At 46.4% G+C, this 21,244-nt stretch overlaps 1 protein-coding gene across 1 annotated transcript in view; it reads right to left on the bottom strand.

Annotated features, from left to right (window-relative positions):
* LOC121582905 (immunoglobulin superfamily DCC subclass member 3) overlaps nt 1–21,244 on the bottom strand; it is a 96,508-nt gene that overhangs the window by 68,892 nt on the left and 6,372 nt on the right. The window contains exon 2 of the mRNA XM_041899060.2: nt 13,635–13,940. Coding sequence (XP_041754994.2) covers nt 13,635–13,940 — 306 coding nt within the window. The remainder of the gene's footprint in view (nt 1–13,634; nt 13,941–21,244) is intronic.

The following is a 21,244-nucleotide window of genomic DNA, read 5'->3' as shown; positions in this document are numbered from 1 at the left end:
CCCCTGTCCTGAAGCCTGGTGTCCGGCAGGCTCAGATAACAATGTTAAGATTCATTAAGGAGGAGGCCCTGCCCTTAGCTCCTCTTTGTCACTCAACAAAGACATCAATTCCCTGTCCAGCATCGGCACGCAAAACACACACATGGTTACTCTCATATGGTAGGCATGTCAGGACACAGCGCTTCCCCATCCCCAGCAGATAAATATCACATGCTTCATTAGAATGGGGCCCTTTCTCAACACCCCCTCCTTAGGGGTCAAAGGCCATAATGTCAGAATGTGACCTCCAGACCATCAGTAATCCTTAAGCTAATCAATATGACTAACAGGGCAGGGGTCATCCATTTAAGTGACCCTGAAGAACAAAAAGGAAGGAAGCCCAGAAGAGAAGAGAACACACCATTATCTTTTCAGGAGCAGCCAGCGGTGGAAAAAGCCCTTCCACCCGAGGCAATGAGCTTGAACTTCACACAGAGAGAAAGAAGCTGTCTGCACATAGCATTAAATCCTAGTACATCCAGTAATCAGAATGTGGAGCACATTCAGAGAGATCAGAGAGATCTGTGCTCGCCAGGTGTGGATACATGAGTAGATTAATTGTGTGATTCATTCATTGGATGTGAAATGTTGTTTGTAATACCAGCTGTAAACAAGACCTAATAATAGCCATCCCCCTCAGCAGTGAATATTCTAATTGGCTCCAAAATTCTAATTCATCCTTTGTCTTTATCCTGTTCTCCTCACAAAATCCCCCTTCTGGTCAATGATTCTATATACAAAGTCAGCAGGGTTAACCACACAATTAAAATAATAAAATTCAAATGTAGGCCAACTCTTTCAAAAGATAATAGACTCAAAGCTAATCAGATTGGAACAGGTAACATTGATTACAAAGCAATGCATAATGCATACAGGACTAACATTGTTCAAATAATAATTCCATTATTATACCTGCTGTCACGAGTTACAAAGCCAGAACCCAGAAGCAGACCAGGACAAGGTAAGTTGAAACGAAGGTGAGTGTTTATTTACAAATTCAAGAGTGATGCTGAATAATCCAGGGAACAGAGCGGGCGGCGTTGATTAGTTGTTGGGGGTGCAGTGGTTGATCCCATCATGGCTCGGCAGCCGCCGACCACCAGGCAGAGGTTGGATGAAGGTCCCGGATGAGTGACTGCAGATGGAGCAAAACGGAGGTAAGTAAACAACAAACCAACAAGGTGCAAAACAACAAAACCAACGCTAGAAGCTCTAAGACTGATACTCTGGTAAACCTACTGTTCATGGCTAACGATCCGGCAGGGAATGGATGTTAGGCCAGAGCCTAAGAAGGGTGATGATCAGGACCAGGTGTGCAGATTGCTGATGGGATGCAGGTGCGGAAATCAAGAGAGCTCCCCGGAGCGTTCCAGAACCCTCGGGAAACTGGAGATCACGAGCAGAAAACTAGTCCACAGACAGGACCCGACTCAGACTGCCGGGATCGTTACAGTACCCCCCTCCGACGAACGCCACCGGGCGGACTCCCGGAGCGCCAGGATGGAGGCGGTAGAAGTCACGGATGAGGTCAGCATCTAGGATCTGTCGCCGCGGAATCCAACTCCTCTCTTCAGGACCATACCCCTCCCAGTCCACGAGATACTGGAAACCCCGGCCCCGCCGTCTGGAATCCATGATGCGTCGCACCGTGTAGGCAGGACCACCTCCGATCATCCGAGGAGGAGGAGGAGGAGGCGGAGGAGGCAACAGAGGACTGAGGAAAACAGGCTTGAGGCAGGAGACATGAAAGGTGGGATGGACTCTGAGCGTCCTCGGGAGTTTGAGTCGAACTGCCACCGGATTGATCACCTTCTCCACCACAAACGGACCAATGAACTTCGGTAACAACTTCCTAGACTCAGTCCGTAAAGGAAGATCCCGTGTGGCCAACCAGACCCTATCTCCGATGGTGTAGGTGGGAGCGGGGATCCGCGACGATTCGCCTGGAGCTGATACCGGTCCGAAACTCTAAGGAGTGCCTTTCTGGCCCGATGCCAGGTCCGGTGGCAACGACGAATATGGGCCTGAACAGAAGGCACTGAGAGCTCCTTCTCCTGAGAAGGGAACAAGGGAGGTTGGTAGCCATACAGGCACTGGAAGGGAGACATCCCAGTGGCAGATGTAGGGGAGCGTATTGTGGGCATACTCAACCCAAGGCAACTGAGAGACCCAGGAGGTGGGGTTGGAAGAGGCCAGGCAGCGTAGCGTGGATTCCATCTTCTGGTTGGCTCTCTCCGCCTGACCATTAGATTGGGGGTGAAAACCAGATGTGAGACTGACTGTAGCTCCAATGGCCAAACAGAAGGACTTCCAGACAGCAGAGGTAAACTGAGGGCCACGGTCGGAAACGATATCACTGGGCAACCCGTGGACCCTGAAAACCTCCCTAACCAGGATCTCGGACGTCTCCGAGGCAGAGGGAAGCTTGGCAATTGGCACAAAGTGGGCGAACTTGCTGAATCTGTCCACGATAGTCAGAACGACCGTGTTCCCCTCAGAAGCGGGCAACCCAGTGACAAAGTCCAGGGCCAGATGCGACCATGGTCGCGGGGGAATAGGAAGGGGGTGAAGTAGTCCAGAGCTGGGCCGATTGGTACTCTTATTCTGCGCACACACTGGACAGGCAGCAACATAACCCCGAGTATCCTCGGCCATGGCAGGCCACCAAAAACGTCTGCGAAACGCCATCGTCCGAGCCACGCCAGGGTGACAAGCCATCTTGCTGGCGTGGGACCATTTGAGGACCGCAGGACGAACCGACTCAGGCACAAACAACCGACCGGGTGGACCGTTACCGGGACCGGGCTGCGTCCGAAGAGCCGCCATCACCTCCTCCTCAATCTTCCACCTAACAGCTCCCACGACGCAGTTCCGGGGGAGAATTGTCTCGGTCTTGGACCCACTCTCCTCCGTCTTGGAGAACATCCGAGACAAAGGCGTCCGCCTTGCCGTTCTTAGATCCAGGTCGGAACGTCAGGGAAAAAATTGAATCGTCCGAAAAACAACGACCACCTGGCCTGACGGGAGTTGAGACGTCTAGCCGATTGCACGTAAGCAAGGTTCTTGTGGTCAGTCCAGACAATAAACGGCTGCTCCGCCCCCTCCAACCAGTGGCGCCACTCCTCCAAGGCAAGTTTCACCGCGAGAAGCTCCCGGTTACCCACATCGTAATTCCTCTCCGCAGGCGAAAGGCGACGAGAGTAGTAGGCGCAGGGATGGAGTTTACTGTCCGTGGAGCATCGCTGCGACAGGATGGCGCCAACTCCCACATCAGACGCGTCCACTTCAACGACGAACTGACGGGCCGTGTCCGGTTGAGAGAGAATCGGTGCGTTGGTGAATCGCCTCTTCAAATCCAGAAACGCTCGATCCGCCTCCGGATTCCACTTGAAGCTCCTGATACTGGAAGTCAAGGCCGTTAACGGAGCGGCCACACGGCTGTAATCCCGGATGAATCTGCGGTAGAAATTCGCAAACCCCAAAAATCTCTGGAGCTGCAATCTCGTACCGGGCTGGGCCCATTCCAGAACCGCTCTAACCTTCTCCTGGTCCATCCTAATCTCTCCCCTGGAGATGATGTACCCGAGAAAGGATGTCGTGTGGGCGTGAAACTCGCACTTCTCGGCCTTCACGAACAGGCGATTCTCCAACAATCGCTGCAGAACCTGCCGGACATGCTGGACGTGGTCGGAAGGTTCCTTCGAGAAGATCAGAATGTCATCCAGGTAAACAAACACAAAGAGACCGATCATATCTCTCAGGACGTCGTTCACCATACTCTGGAATACCGCTGGAGCATTGGTCAGTCCAAACGGCATCACCTGATACTCGAAGTGACCCATCGGTGTATTGAAACCCGTCAACCACTCGTCTCCCTCTCTGATCCGGACCATGTGATACGCATTGCGTAGGTCTAGCTTGGTGAACACCGTAGCACCCTGTAAGGAGTCGAAGGCAGAACTCATCAAGGGCAGGGGATACTTGTTCTTGACCGTGATGTCATTCAAACCCCGATAATCAATACACGGTCGAAGAGAGCCATCCTTCTTACCCACAAAGAAGAATCCTGCCCCCAGGGGGTGATGACGAGGACGAACGAGACCAGCAGCTAGGGACTCCTTGATGTAGGTCTCCAAAGCCTCACGTTCAGGCGGGAGATACTGTATAACCTTCCCTTGGGGTAGACAGCTCCAGGGAACAGGTTGATGGCACAATCATATGGTCGGTGGGGAGGGAGTGACAGAGCCTTCTGCTTACTGAACACTTCCCCCAAATCGTGATATGTCTCGGGAACCAGGGACAAATCTGGGGGTTTAGCCTCAATCACCTGACTGGGAACCGAATGGGGACAGGCAGTCTTGAGACAGTTAGCATGACAATCAAGGCTCCAACTCGTTACCTTGCCCGTCACCCAATCGAACGTGGGATTGTGTTCCTTCAGCCAGGGGTATCCAAGGACCAGAGGAACATGGGAAGACGGCAGAATGAAGAATGAAATCATCTCCGAATGATTCCCCGACAACAGCATCTTAACCGGTTCAGTCCTCATCGTGATACGTGCCAGACTACTGCCGTTCAGAGTGGTCGCTTCAATGGCTTCCGGCAATTGCTCCTTGGAAAGCCCCAGCTGTTCCACCAACTCGGCATCAAGAAAGCTTCCATCGGCACCTGAATCGATAAAAGCGTTAATCGCTAAGCTCTGATTCCTGTTCACAAGGGTAGCCGGAAACGGGGTCTGACAGAGGTACTGAGAGGTTGAAACTGGCTCGCTAAAAGTCCTCCCAACTTTAGCGAAGCCGGGCAGTTTGACGACCGCCGGGAACAAGTGGAGATGTAATGTCCCGAGCTACCACAGTAGAGGCAGCAGTTGGTCTTACGTCTATGTTGACGCTCCTCCTTGGTTAACCCGTGCCGCCCCACTTGCATGGGTTCAGAATCGGGAGAGAGGACCTCTCCACTAATCCTTTGTGGTGGAGAATGATCGACGTGTTCTGGTCCACCACCCGACCCGACTGGGAACTGAGAAGCTGATCGATTGGGCGGACCCCATTGCTTCTCCCTCCTTCGCTCTCGGACTCGATTATCCACCCGAATAGACAAGGCTACCAAGCTGTCCAGGTCACTAGGCTCCGGATAGGAGATCAACTCATCCTTGAGCTGCTCCGACAGACCCTGGTAAAAGGCCGCTTGCAGAGACTCCTCATTCCACCCACTCTCCACAGCCAACGTCTTGAACTCGATCACGAAGTCGGCCACGCTGCGAGTTCCTTGGTGAAGCGAAAACAGGCGCCTAGCTGCGTCCCTCCCTCGGACGGAATGGTCGAAGAGCTTCCTCATCTCGGCCGTGAACCCCTGGTATGAAGCCATGCAGGGGTCTTGTCGTTCCCAAACGGCTGAAGCCCACTCCAGCGCTCGACCACGCAGCAACTCAATCACAAAGGCTATCCTAGCCTTGTCTGTGGCATAAGAGTAGGGCTGTAGATCGAACACTAACCCACACTGCATAAGGAAAGAACGGCATCCTCCCAGCTCCCCCTCATATTTATCCGGCGTCGGAACCTTGGGCTCACGGAAGGACACAGCTCCAGACGCGGCAGGCGAGATGGGTGAAACCGGTAGTGGATCCTCCACCGGAAACTTGCGCTGGTTCTGGACCTCCGTCAGACCGGTAGAAAGGTTCCGAACTGACAACGCTATCTCCTGTAGTGCCGTGCTATGTTGTCCCAACATCTTCTCCTGATGGGAAATGGCATGGCGAACAGAGTCCAGGTCCGCTGGGTTCATTACTGGCCGGATCGTTCTGTCACGAGTTACAAAGCCAGAACCCAGAAGCAGACCAGGACAAGGTAAGTTGAAACGAAGGTGAGTGTTTATTTACAAATTCAAGAGTGATGCTGAATAATCCAGGGAACAGAGCGGGCGGCGTTGATTAGTTGTTGGGGGTGCAGTGGTTGATCCCATCATGGCTCGGCAGCCGCCGACCACCAGGCAGAGGTTGGATGAAGGTCCCGGATGAGTGACTGCAGATGGAGCAAAAACGGAGGTAAGTAAACAACAAACCAACAAGGTGCAAAACAACAAAACCAACGCTAGAAGCTCTAAGACTGATACTCTGGTAAACCTACTGTTCATGGCTAACGATCCGGCAGGGAATGGATGTTAGGCCAGAGCCTAAGAAGGGTGATGATCAGGACCAGGTGTGCAGATTGCTGATGGGATGCAGGTGCGGAAATCAAGAGAGCTCCCCGGAGCGTTCCAGAACCCTCGGGAAACTGGAGATCACGAGCAGAAAACTAGTCCACAGACAGGACCCGACTCAGACTGCCGGGATCGTTACACCTGCTATGGCATACTCCTCAGTTAAGGGGGGACAGATTTTCATTTCAACCCCCCCGGGTTTTACATCCATTCCACTCCACCCTCAGACCACTAATTCATAAATAATACTTAATGGAATAGCCATTTCCTGGATTTTCTCTCATGTAATAGCGGGGAGGTGCTAAAACGGTAACTATGGGCTGACTTTTGAGAGAAAGACTCCCTAAGGAGGTTTAAAAAGGTTTCTTGTGTCTGGCACCGCCATTGCGTAGGGATGACTTTTTCCCGTGGCCTGCGAGACGCGAGGCCCTTTCCGTGACCACTTAGCCACCTCGGTCCCATTGAGCGGCGAAGCCACATGGACACAACAGCACAGCAGTGAGCTGTCTCCTTCCTGGCCTGTGTTTCACACAGGGCAGGAATCTAAGCCCTCTGCCAGACTTTGTCTGTCAGTGTGTAACTCGACGCAGCCCAGAAGAGCTTTCAGAAATGCTTAACTGTACAGTATCACAAAGGTATTGTTATGACTGCTCCGACGTCTCCCCACGACCTCTGGAGTGAGCGGATGCCTGCGCATTTCAGGTACTATACTGTAGGCAAGTGTGTGTGTCTGTGTGCAAACACAAAGGTTTTTTAAAAGAATACCGCACATTCAATTTACCCATTGTTCTCCAGTGTAAGGCACTGACATTTGACGTTTTATTCTTCCACAGAAACAGATGGGTTTGCCTATTGTTCTCCAGCACTGTACAGCAATGGAGCACTGGAGCACACCACATCATCATTAACAAACATATGAATGTACAGAGTTCAATACAAAGGATCTCCTATTAGTTGTTAAAGGCCAAAGGCTGTTGCTCAAGCTTTGAGACCACATCAATTACTGTAGCTACCTTACTTAAGACACGATCAATCCTCTTCTCTATGGTCACTTCACTGTTAAATTACAATCACCCATGTCTTGAGCGTCTCTTCTGTGGAACCAAAGCCTCATAAAGCAAGAAGACAAGACAATTTGAAAATAACAAGCGCCACATAGCATAAAACATTCACTTTGAGAATAACTCAGTGGAGGCTGCTGAGGGAAGGACAGCTCATAATAATGGCTGGAATGGAGTCAATGGAATGGCATCAAAAAACATGGTTTCCATGTGGTTGATACCACTCCATTGACTCCATAACAGCCATTATTATGAGCAGCCTCCACTGGAATAACTAAATCAAATCAAATCAAATTGTATTGGCCACATGCGCCGAATACAACAGGTGCAGACATTACAGTGAAATGCTTACTTACAGCCCTTAACCAACAGTGCATTTATTTTTAATAAAAAAGTTAAATAAAACAACAACAAAAAAGTGTTGAGGAAAAAAGAGCAGAAGTAAAATAAAATAACAGCAGGGAGGCTATATATACAGGGGGGTACCGGTGCAGAGTCAATGTGCGGGGGCACCGGCTAGTTGAGGTAGTTGAAGTAATATGTACATGTGGGTAGAGTTAAAGTGACTATGCATAAATACAGTAAGGGAAAAAAGTATTTGATCCCCTGCTGATTTTGTACGTCTGCCCACTGACAAAGAAATGATCAGTCTATAATTTTAATGGTAGGTTTATTTGAACAGTGAGAGACAGAATAACAACAACAAAAATCCAGAAAAACGCATGTCAAAAATGTTATAAATTGATTTGCATTTTAATGAGGGAAATAAGTATTTGACCCCCTCTCAATCAGAAAGATTTCTGGCTCCCAGGTGTCTTTTATACAGGTAACGAGCTGAGATTAGGAGCACACTCTTAAAGGGGGTGCTCCTAATCTCAGCTTTTTACCTGTATAAAAGACACCTGTCCACAGATGCAATCAATCAATCAGATTCCGAACTCTCCACTATGGCCAAGACCAAAGAGCTCTCCAAGGATGTCAGGGACAAGATTGTAGACCTACACAAGGCTGGAATGGGCTACAAGACCATCGCCAAGCAGCTTGGTGAGAAGATGACAACAGTTGGTGCGATTATTCGCAAATGGAAGAAACACAAAAGAACTGTCAATCTCCCTGGGCCTGGGGCTCCATGCAAGATCTCACCTCGTGGAGTTGCAATGATCATGAGAACGGTGAGGAATCAGCCCAGAACTACACGGGAGGATCTTGTCAATGATCTCAAGGCAGCTGGGACCATAGTCACCAAGAAAACAATTGGTAACACACTACGCCGTGAAGGACTGAAATCCTGCAGCGCCTGCAAGGTCCCCCTGCTCAAGAAAGCACATATACATGCCCGTCTGAAGTTTGCCAATGAACATCTGAATGATTCAGAGGAGAACTGGGTGAAAGTGTTGTGGTCAGATGAGACCAAAATGGAGCTCTTTGGCATCAACTCAACTTGCCGTGTTTGGAGGAGGAGGAATGCTGCCTATGACCCCAAGAACACCATCCCCACCGTCAAACATGGAGGTGGAAACATTAAGCTTTGGGGGTGTTTTTCTGCTAAGGGGATAGGACAACTTCACCGCATCAAAGGGACGATGGACGGGGCCATGTACCGTCAAATCTTGGGTGAGAACCTCCTTCCCTCAGCCAGGGCATTGAAAATGGGTCGTGTATGGGTATTCCAGCATGACAATGACCCAAAACACACGGCCAAGGCAACAAAGAGTTGGCTCAAGAAGAAGCACATTAAGGTCCTGGAGTGACCTAGCCAGTCTCCAGACCTTAATCCCATAGAAAATCTGTGGAGGGAGCTGAAGGTTCGAGTTGCCAAACGTCAGCTCGAAACCTTAATGACTTGGAGAAGATCTGCAAAGAGGAGTGGGACAAAATCCCTCCTGAGATGTGTGCAAACCTGGTGGCCAACTACAAGAAACGTCTGACCTCTGTGATTGCCAACAAGGGTTTTGCCACCAAGTACTAATTCATGTTTTGCAGAGGGGTCAAATACTTATTTCCCTCATTAAAATGCAAATCAATTTATAACATTTTTGACATGCGTTTTTCTGGATTTTTTTGTTGTTATTCTGTCTCTCACTGTTCAAATAAACCTACCATTAAAATTATAGACTGATCATTTATTTGTCAGTGGGCAAACGTACAAAATCAGCATGGGATCAAATACTTTTTTCCCTCACTGTAATTAACAGAGTAGCAGCAGCGTAAAAAGATGGGGTGGGGGGGCAGTGCAAATAGTCTGGGTAGCCATGATTAGCTGTTCAGGAGTCTTATGGCTTGGGGGTAGAAGCTGTTGAGAAGTCTTTTGGACCTAGACTTGGCACTCCGGTACCGCTTGCCGTGCGGTAGCAGAGAGAACAGTCTATGACTAGGGTGGCTGGAGTCTTTGACAATTTTGAGGGCATTCCTCTGACACCGCCTGGTATAGAGGTCCTGGATGGCAGGAAGCTTGGCCCCAGTGATGTACTGGACCGTACGCACTACCCTCTGTAGTGCCTTGCGTCGGAGGCCAAGCAGTTGCCATACCAGGCGGTGATGCAACCAGTCAGGATGCTCTCCATGGTGCAGCTGTAGAATTTTTTTAGGATCTGAGGACCCATGCCAAATCTTTTCAGTCTCCTGAGGGGGAATAGGCTTTGTCGTGCCCTCTTCACGACTGTCTTGGTGTGTTTGGACCATGATAGTTCGTTGGTGATGTGGACACCAAGGAACTTGAAGCTCTCAACCTGTTCCACTACTGCCCCGTCGATGAGAATGGGGGCGTGCTCTGTCCTCTTTTTTTTCCTGTAGTCCACAATCATCTCCTTTGTCTTGGTCACGTTGAGGGAGAGGTTGTTATCCTGCCACCACACGGCCAGGTCTCTGACCTCCTCCCTATAGGCTGTCTCATCGTTGTCGGTGATCAGGCCTACCACTGTTGTGTCGTCGGCAAACTTAATGATGGTGTCGTGCCTGGCCATGCAGTCATGGGTGAACAGGGAGTACAGGAGGGGACTGAGCACACACCCCTGAGGGGTCCCCGTGTTGAGGATCAGTGTGGCAGATGTGTTGTTACCTACCCTTACCACCTGGGGGCGGCCCGTCAGGAAGTCCAGGATCCAGTTGCAGAGGGAGGTGTTTAGTCCCATGATCCTTAGCTTAGTGATGAGCTTTGAGGGCACTATGGTGTTGAATGCTGAGCTGTAGTCAATTAATAGCATTCTCACGTAGGTGTTCCTCTTGTCCAGGTGGGAAAGGGCAGTGTGGAGTGCAATAGAGATTGCATCATCTGTGGATCTGTTGGGGCGGTATGCAAATTGGAGTGGGTCTAGGTTTCCTGGGATAATGGTGTTGATGTGAATCATGACCAGCCTTTCAAAGCACTTCATGGCTACAGACGTCAGTGCTACGGGTCGGTAGTCATTTAGGCAGGTTATCTTAGAGTCCTTGGGCACGGGGACTATGGTGGTCTGCTTGAAACATGTTGGTATTACAGACTCAGTCAGGGACATGTTGAAAATGTCAGTGAATACACTTGCCAGTTGGTCAGCACATGCTCGGAGTACACGTCCTGGTAATCCGTCTGGCCCTGCGGCCTTGTTAATGTTGACCTGCTTAAAAGTCTTACTCACATCGGCTACGGAGAGCGTGATCACATAGTCATCCGGAACAGCTGGTGCTCTCATGCATGCTTCAGTGTTGCTTGCCTCGAAGTGAGTATAGAAGTGGTTTAGCTCGTCTGGAAGTCTTGTGTCACTGGGCAGCTCACAGCTGTGCTTCCCTTTGTAGTCTGTAATAGTTTTCAAGCCCTGCCACATCCGACGAGCGTCAGAGCCGGTGTAGTACAATTCAATCTTAGTCCTGTATTGACTCTTTGCCTGTTTGATGGTTCGTCGGAGGGCATAGCGGGATTTCTTATAAGCGTCCGGGTTAGAGTCCCGCTCCTTGAAAGCGGCAGCTCTACCCTTTAGCTCAGTGCGGATGTTTCCTGTAATCCATGGCTTCTGGTTGGGGTATGTACGTACAGTCACTGTGGTGACGACATCATCGATGCACTTATTGATGAAGCCAGTGACTGATGTGGTGTTCTCCTCAATGCTATCTGAAGAATCCCGGAACATGTTCCAGTCTGTGCTAGCAAAACAGTCCTGTAGCTTAGCATCTGCGTCATCTGACCACTTTTTTATTAACCGAGTTACTGGTGCTTCCTGCTTTAGTTTTTGCTTATAAGCAGGAATCAGGAGGATAGAGTTATGGTCAGATTTGCCAAATGGAGGGCGAGGGAGAGCTTTGTATGCGTCTCTGTGTGTGGAGTAAAGGTGGTCTAGAGTTTTTTTCCTCTGGTTGCACATTTAACATGCTGGTAGAAATTAGGTAGAACGGATTTAAGTTTCCCTGCATTAAAGTCCCCGGCCACTAGGAGTGCTGCCTCTGGATGAGCGTTTTCCTGTTGACTTATGGCCTTATACAGCTCATTCAGTGCAATCTTAATGCCAGCATTGGTTTGTGGTGGTAAATAGACAGCTATGAAAAATATAGATGAAAACTCTCTTGGTAAATAGTGTGGTCTACAGCTTATCATAAGATACTCTACCTCAGGCGAGCAAAACCTTGAGACTTCCTTAGTATTTGATTTTGTGCACCAGCTGTTTACAAATATACACAGACCGCCACCCCTTGTCTTACCGGAGTCAGCCGTTCTATCCTGCCGATGTAGCGTATAGCCTGCTAGCTGTATGTTGTCCATGTCGTCGTTCAGCCACGACTCGGTGAAACATAAGATATTACAGTTTTTAATGTCCCGTTGGTAGGATAACCGTAATCTTAGGTCATCCAATTTATTCTCCAATGATTGAAGATTGGCTAATAGGATTGATGGGAGCGGCAGTTAACTCGCTCGCCGTCAGATCCTTACAAGGCACCCCGACCTACGTCCATGATATCTCCGTCTCTTCCTCATGCGAATGACGGGGATTTGGGCCTTGTCGGGTAGGATATCCTTCGCAGCCGCCTCTTGAAGAAAAAATCTTTGTCCAATACGAGGTGAGTAATCGCTGTCCTGATATCCAGAAGCTCTTTTTGGTTATAAGAGACGATGGCAGAAATATTATGTACAAAATAAATTAGAAATAACGCGGAGAAACACACTTAATAGAACAATTGGTTAGAGGGCTGTAAAACGGCAGCCATCTTCTCCGGCGCCATTATTATTAGAGCCTGTGTAAGCTATACTGTCTATGTATTTAAATGACCTTCACCACTATGTTGTCTTCCATTTCCAGTCAAGTCAAGCACAGCCTTGACAATGCAATATCTGTATGTTTACAGTGTAATCTACACATTCACTGTGCAGTGTACATAGCTACAGTATCAGAATGAGAAACGCAAGGCAGTCAGTGCTGTGCTGACTCTCTCCAAATAACAGCCACATGTCTGGTCAAACAGAGTAGAGGGCTAGAGGACAGGGGGATGGCTTTTTTTGATGGAGGGATACACAAATGGAGATGGAGATGGAGAGAAATGGAACGGGAGAGAAAAAAGAGAGAAAGAGAGAGAGAGAGAAGGATAGAGTTCAATAGGGACTGCTCTGAGAAACTGTCTCAACCAAACAGCCAAATTTCCTCTCCACTAAAGAGACATATTATAAGTATGTTATCACTGGGCCATGGTTCCAATGCTTAGCACTTGATGTGAAACTCAAGTTAATTCCAAAAAGAGCTTTGTGGCTAGAGCGGAGTGAGAGGGCCATCAGCAACACTTTGAGATTACTGCAGGCATGACAACGCAGTGTGAAGGCTTGTTAATTGTAAATTCCAGAGAAGAGCACAGATGAAGTATGAAATATTACTAGGGACCTGCAACATTACACAAAGGGTGGGGTGGGGGGAATAAGGCTTCTTTGTCAAACCATCAATTCCATCTCCCTGGCTCCCAAGTCGCTCATATTGGGCTCATCCAAACATAATGTGGCTCCAATATTAAAGCTTGGTAAATACAGTAGCCTGCTGGTTACTCTGACCGTACAGCCACGTATCCAGCAGTGGTTGGCTACATGAGAGACATACTGTAGACATGGTTGACAAACCCAATGTCAGATTTCACCACCTTGCAACTATAGTGATGACAACATATTCTGCAGATTTAAACTTAAACCTACATATTATTGAGTTATTGTATTCATATTCATTGTATTAATCAAGTCATCCTTGCTAGCAATCAACAAATACCTCTCCTATTACCAATGTTGGTAATATGTTGGTAATTGCTAATTATGCTTTTTAATAACATTGTAATAACATGGTAATACCATGGCAGTAATAACCCCCATAGCAAGCTTATTAAGGGGACACTTACTGGCAGCCTGCACCCTGGCCCTGCGGCTCACCACCAGACCAAAGGAGTTCTGGCCCATGCATTCATAGTCCCCCTCATCAGTGGAACCGTCAGACTTGGTCCTCTGGAAGCATCCAATCAGCAGAGAGCCGTTGTGGAACATGGTGTAGTATTGGTCGTCCACCAGGAGGATTCCATTCCTCCTCCACTGTGTGGTGATTGGTGGGATGCCGTCCACCTGACAGTGCAGCATGAGGGGCTGCTCCTGCACCGCAATGATGTCACTAGGCTCCAGGGTGAAGGAGAGCTCTGCTCCCGATGTCCCACCTACACAAACAGCACAGAAATACACACGTTACACCTACACAGCTACACATAAAATACACACAGTGCCCATGAGCAAACAGCCTTAGCAAGCTAGGTTAGAGTTTAGTCTCAAGATAAGTCATTCACACTCACTAGCACGAACATGCTTTCCAGCACAGTGACAATGAACTATCCACACCTACAAGCACATGATAATAGACGGCCATGTGAATGTAGAGGGAACAGACTGGTCAATCCTTTCTAAACACAAAGCAACCATGGAGTTGTTGTGGCAGATATTGATGTTTGATATAGAATAAAAAAGCACAATAATTGTATACTGTCTGATTACTGTGCATGCCACTGTCTGCCAGCTTCAAGTCCCATAATAAGCCACCTTGATGTGCTGCTAACAATCAGCCTACCTACTGCTTTTGAGACATGATGCACTCAATACCGTCTCGTTCTGCCATCGTAACAAACAGAACACATTGCTGGCTAGTGATGGAGGAAAAAATCGATACAGGTACATATCGGCAGTGTCGGAAAAAGCACTCAATTGTCATACTTGAGTAAAAGTAAAGATACCTTAATAGAAAATGGCTTAAGTAAAAGTGAAAGTCACCCAGTGAAATACTACTTTAGTAAAACTCGAAAAGTATTTGGTTTATACTTAAGTATCAAAAGTAAAATTATAAATAGTTTCAAATTCCTTATACTAAGTAAACCAGACGGCACAATTTTCTTATTTTTTTTTATTTGCGGATAGCCAGACATAATTTTCAAACAAAGCATTTGTGTTTAGTGAGTCCGCCAGATCAGAGGCAGTAGGGATGACCAGGGATGTTCTCTTGATAAGTGTGTTAATTGGACCATTTTCCTGTCCTGCTAAGCATTCAAAATGTAACGAGTACTTTTGGGTGTCAGAGAAAATGTACGGAGTAAAAAGTACATTATTTTCTTTAGGAATGCAGTGAAGTAAAAGTAAAAGTTTTCCCCCCAAAAAATAGTAAAGTACAGATACCCCAAAAAACGACTTAAGTAGTACTTTAAAGTATTTTTACTTAAGTACTTTACACCACTGCATATCAGGATATTATTTTTGTTGATATATCGTATCGTTTGACAATATCGTAATATTATTTTTATGCTAGTTGGCTGTACCTGCACCAAAACTCCAGTATTTTTCCTTCATAGCTTGTTCACAATCTTCTTATTAAATAGGTAGACTATTTGTTTTCAGCACTTTTATTTCCATGACTGATACAAACTTGTTTTCTCATGACTCTCTCTTGTCCCTCTTCAGCAGACATATTGTGAGCAATATGTTTGGAACATCGAATATCAATAAAATCACAGTATTGAATCACAATACATATAGAATCATGAGAATCGTGAGAATCGCAATACATATTGCATCGGCACCTAAGTATCGTGATAATATTGTATTGTGAGGTCCCTGGCAATTCCCTGCCTTATTGCTGGGTCACTTTGATGTTTCCTTACTCTGTAATCACCTGCAGGGTCAATCATCAACACCAAGAGCAAGGTGACAGCGATTATGTGATTGTCACTTTGAAATCTGCTTGTTCTGCCAGAGATAAAATGGAATTCAGCCGGTGTTTGTACACTCTAAAAATTAGGGGTTCTTCTAAGATCCTCAAAGTTCTTCTCTGAAAATTGCTCTGAAAATTGCCCCCAAAAGGTTCTTCCAAGAACCCCATAGGAGGTGGGGTTCATCGAGGAACCTTCTTAGTTGGTGGAACTTAACTTCCCAACTGAAACATTTAATTGTCAAAGACTCCAGCCACCCTAGTCATAGACTGTTCTCTCTGCTACCGCACGGCAAGCGGTACCGGAGTGCCAAGTCTAGGTCCAAAAGACTTCTCAACAGCTTCTACCCCCAAGCCATAAGACTCCTGAACAGCTAATCATGGCTACCCGGACTATTTGCACTGCCCCCCCACCCCATCCTTTTTACGCTGCCGCTACTCTGTTAAGTATTTATGCATAGTCACTTTAACTCTACCCACATGTACATATTACCTCAACTACCTCAACTAGCCGGTGCCCCCGCACATTGACTCTGCAACGGTACCCCCCTGTATATATAGCCTCCCTACTGTCACTTTATTTTACTGTATATATAGCCTCCCTACTGTCACTTTATTTTACTTCTGCTCTTTTTTTCTCAACACTTTTTTTGTTGTTGTTTTATTCTTACTTTTTTTTGTTTAAAATAAATGCACTGTTGGTTAAGGGCTGTAAGTAAGCATTTCACTGTAATGTCTGCACCTGTTGTATTCGGCGCATGTGACCAATACAATTTGATTTGATTTGATTTGACATTTGGATTTTAATTTGAAAGGACTGCAGGTGCAGGCACTTAACTGAAAAATGTAAAGATCTCCTCAATTTAAGGTAAGGTTTGTCCCTTGTATGATCTAAATTGATACTGTTTTATGATGATACCATCTATCTTTTCATATTTGTGCAAATCTTTCTAAAATGGAAAATGGACACAATTCAATGAATATCAATCAAAAAAGAGGTAAGAATATGTATGCTATAAGAATATGTTGAAGGCTAGCTGTATTGGGTGCAGATGAATGAACTGCTCACTTTTGTGTCTGTGTCTGCAGGTATACAGACGAGGAGGCATACAAAGGTATGTCAATTGGTATTGGTATGTTATGCAGATCAAATGTACCATCCTCCCCCCTTACCTCTTCAATGAAAATCCCATAGGCCTCTACATTATGGACAAGGTATGTGTATGTAAACCATTATCAAAACAATTTTTTTCATTCACATGTATCACAAAAACCAAGGTATGAATACTGTTGGGTGCATGTTTTGTTAATCATCTGTATAATTACTATTTTTTGGATTCACAGACCCTCCCTACACCTCTGATGAATATAACAGGAAACCTGTTCGATCACCATGCACTTCAAAATCATTCTGGCTATGGATACGGAGAACATCAACACATTAACATTAACACGCCAGAGGATATACCCATTGGACCTGGGGCTCTGCTAGGAGTTTACATCATATTTTGATTTTTTTTATTCTGCTTTGCCACTAAAATCATAAACACTGACAACTAAAATATTGTGTTATTTTTATGTGTATTATTATTATTATAGTTCAAAAAATTAACCCCAAAAGGTTCTTCAAAAGGTTATTTGAGGATCCATTAAAAGGGGTTCTTTGAAGAAGGTACACAGTTTCAATTTGAAGAACCCCTAAAGGATCCTCCAGGAACCTTTACTTTTTAGAGTGTAGGCTGTTAAGGCCCTGAAGGCTGCTGGTACAGAGAGGCTGTTATAAACATTCATTCAGGTCAGCAACTCAAATGACTGCATTTTGAATGGCTTGAATACAGAATTGCTCAGATCAATAGCTGAATGCAACAGAGAAGGTTTCGAATTGTCTGCTTTTCAAAGACACAAGCATTGCCTTTTGTGGGCAGACAGAAAAAGAGGCTAAAGATTATGGCCAAGGTCGCTGGGGACTATCGTCATCTTTTTATCTGCTGCACTCATTTCATCTTTGCCTTACAGCAACATAACTGGAAGACTCTGTCCTCTTCCCCTGACCTGGTGGCATTTGAGCTCTGGTGAGAGGGAGAGAGACTGAGAGACAGAGAGAGAGAGAGAGAGAGAGAGAGAGAGAGAGAGAGAGAGAGAGAGAGAGAGAGAGAGAGAGAGAGAGAGAGAGAGAGAGAGAGAGAGACATTTTTTTAAAAGGTATCTGTGACCAACAGATGCATATCTGTATTCCCAGTCATGTGAAATCCATAGATTAGGGCCTAATGAATTTATTTCAATTGACTGATTTCCTCATATGAACTGTAACTCAGTGAAATTGTTGCATTTATATTTTTGTTCATTATATTTCCATCTAGTGTGAGTGAATATATCTGTGTGTGGGCTGTGACAGAGAGCACAGGGCAGTGTAAATAAGGAAACTATCTTTGTGATTCTCATTTTTACATTTACATTTTAGTCATTTAGCAGACGCTCTTATCCAGAGCGACTTACAGTTAGTGCATACATTATTTTATCGAACCCACAACCCTGGCGTTGCAAACGCCATGCTCTACCAACTGAGCTACATCCCCTGCCGGCCATTCCCTCCCCTACCCTGGACGACGCTGGGCCAATTGTGCGCGCCACCCCATGGGTCTCCCGGTTGCGGCCGGCTACGACAGAGCCTGGATTCGAACCAGGATCTCTAGTGGCACAGCTAGCACTGCGATGCAGTGCCTTAGACCACTGCGCCACTATTCTCCTCACTCCTCTCCTTGATCAGCTCAGCCAGAGCCAGAGAGCAGGGTTCAATGATTACCTGGTCATGATAAAGTCTTACACAACAAGAACGGAGCAGACACAGACACACACACACTCACACACACACACACACACACACACACACACACAATAATTCACACTGGTAAGCTCGCATTACGCACACACCCCCACTTACACACACATACTTCCCTTCTGTGACTTATTACAGAGGTACTGATTAATTCATTAATATCAATAGTTATGCTTGGCGATGATACCAGAGAGAAATCTTTAGTGTCTGTGGTTCCGAGAGGGAAAAGAAGGAGAGAGAACAATAAATAAAGGATGTAAACAGGCTGACCTGACTTGGTGCCATATAAGTAGAGCTCAGAGGACTCTCCTGCACCTCCTTGCTCTCAGTATCAGGTTTCAGCTGCTGAAGGACTAAGCACTAACAGTCCCTGCCTCGGACCCAGGAATCTGGCTAGACCCGGGGGGGAGGGAGTTTGAGCGGGAGGGACAGCACAGGGGTCAGCACAGAGGACCGGCGTCATCCCTCAAATTCCAGCCCAGGAATACTCCCCTTTAGGTGCAGACAAGGAATGCATTGACATGCTCTCCTTTCGAACCGTTTCCCTCCATCTCTCTCTGCGAAGTAAAGCTGCTACAAGACCAAAGAGACATCAGTGCTACCGCCTCTGAAAAACAAAGGGGTGGTGAAATATTTAACCCCTTGCTAACCCCTTGCTGGCCGTGTTGCCTGCACAGAGCTCTCTGCTCTGAAGCCAGCGCAGTTAGCACAGCTACCAGTACATGAACAGCAAACAAAGAGCACACGGGTCCAGAGGCAATCAGTCACGCTTCATGTTATGGGCAAAACAACGATGGAAGCTAAAGAAAAACATCCATTATACACTAAAACGCTTCTGGACACGAATAATGCATTAGAGTATACAAAAGTGTTACATTATACATTTTCTTAGGAGGCTCTGTTTCTGACCTCTGGATATAGAAGGGCTTTTCATGCCCAGCTTTCATAACTGTCACAGGGCATTCATCAATGTTATCAAGCATCAGAAACCCAGATAAAAGCTCAATGCAAGTAGTGTTTCATCGCCCGTAGTAACATCAACAAGCTGAATCTGTGTTATTATCATGTCAGTGATTTCAAGAGCTTTATTAAGGTATTTCACAGAGATTAGATATTCTTAAATGTATTGCAGTGTGTCCTTTCAAGCTGAACAGGAAGCTGAGGGAATTCATTGGTTTTTAAATGAATAAAGCATGGAGAGAGAGCAGAGTCCTGCAGGTTTTCAAATGATAGCTTTGACTGATGGCTCATCAATGTCATCAGATAGACTCAGAGGTCTGTGGACTCTCACAAAGCACTGATGACTGCCAACAAGACATTCAAAATGAATGTCCACATGGAACATTCATGACTGGTTCCAACACTGTCTTTGTAATCAACATGTAGGAGAAGAGGAGAGACGTAATAACAGACGGTAAGAAGAGAGAGAGGGGAGAGAGAGAAACAGAGAGACGCACAGCATTGCCAGCACATGAGCACAGCAGAAGCAGGAAGGATGGCTGGCTGGCTGGCTGGCCATGTATGTGTTGTGTGCTGTGCTGCTGGGTGCTGTGCTGTGTGGAACAGGAGAAGAGAGGCCAGCACAGCTGTAGATGCCAGAGGTCAGAGCAGAGCCACACTGTCAAAGAGAGAGAGAAAGAGACACACACAGCTAGGCAGACCCCTCCTCTTAATGCTCCCTTTAACAAGGGAAAAGACACCCTGGGGTTTAGGATTACCACCGTGGGAGAGCAGAAACCTGCCAGGCTGAGAGAGACAAGTGCTGGCTAAGTGTGGCTCGCGCTCGGGCTTACTACTTGCATTCAATGAAGCCCACCGTGCTACTGTACACTAGACTGGAGGGAGGGAGGCATCCACAGCCTCACAGCCAAACTGCTGCAGTTGGCTAAATAATAACCAAGCTCTTATCAACAACAGCCCCCATGTTTATCTTCCCTCTATTGGAGGATGGTTAGTAATCAAGCAATCAAAGCTGCATCACAGCACATTCTGTTGCGGTGCAAAAACACATAAAAAGCTTGGTTTAATCAATCACAGACAGTGAGCATCTTGAACACTGCAGAACAATGCATACTTAATGCTCCCATAATTTCCTCCTCAGTAAAAAGCACTCCTGGGTTATTTGTCCCTTGTCACATGAGGCACTTCAATTTCAGCAACCACTGCTGTTGTTGTCTAATCAGACCCATACAGTCACAGATCTGAATCAGATCATAACAATGCAATCAAGAGGCAGGTCTCAATTACAGATGCACAAAAAAACATAGACTTTTTAAAGACTCTAATCATCTCACACAATAACAGTACCTTGTGAGTGTAAACGTGGTAACCGTTTAAATAGCAATATTGTATCTGAATCCATCCATCTAGTCATCCATCACACTGTTTAGATATCAGAAGCAGGACCTGTTCTTTGTCTCATCACGTTCTCCACTCTTTTATTTCACCTTCTCAGTGAAATAGCAAGGCTCTCTCACCCACCTCTTCCTCAGTTTCAATGCCAAGTCTACTCAACCCTGTAGGCTACCATCCATTGCCAACTCGTACATGACACAGGCAACATCTTGGAAGAATATGGAGTATGTCTAGATTCTGAAATAAAAACATTAATATTAATATCTCAAAAGTGCCCTTTTTAAAGTTGTTCATTTTAAGACATTGTTTGGAACAATACATCAAATTTCCAGAGTGGGCTCTATGATAATTTTTTTGTTATGTTCAACTTTCAGCACCACCAACAAAGGGAACTCTCTCTGCTGGTGATTTGCTGAATGTACAATCCTAAAGGAGGGCTGTGATTGGTTAATTACCTATAATGTCAATTTCTCATATTATAATATGTCTTATTTTCAAAAGTACCAGAGCCCACTCTGGAAACTTGACGTGTTTGAAAAGTATATTGTTTCAAACAATGTGTCTAAAAATAAGCTACATCT

This window comes from Coregonus clupeaformis, chromosome 15 (assembly GCF_020615455.1).
Source record: "Coregonus clupeaformis isolate EN_2021a chromosome 15, ASM2061545v1, whole genome shotgun sequence".
In the NCBI taxonomy this organism is placed as follows: Eukaryota; Metazoa; Chordata; class Actinopteri; order Salmoniformes; family Salmonidae; genus Coregonus; species Coregonus clupeaformis.
The sequence above is the reverse complement of the archived record's forward strand: the minus strand, read 5'-3'. Positions and strand labels throughout refer to the sequence as shown.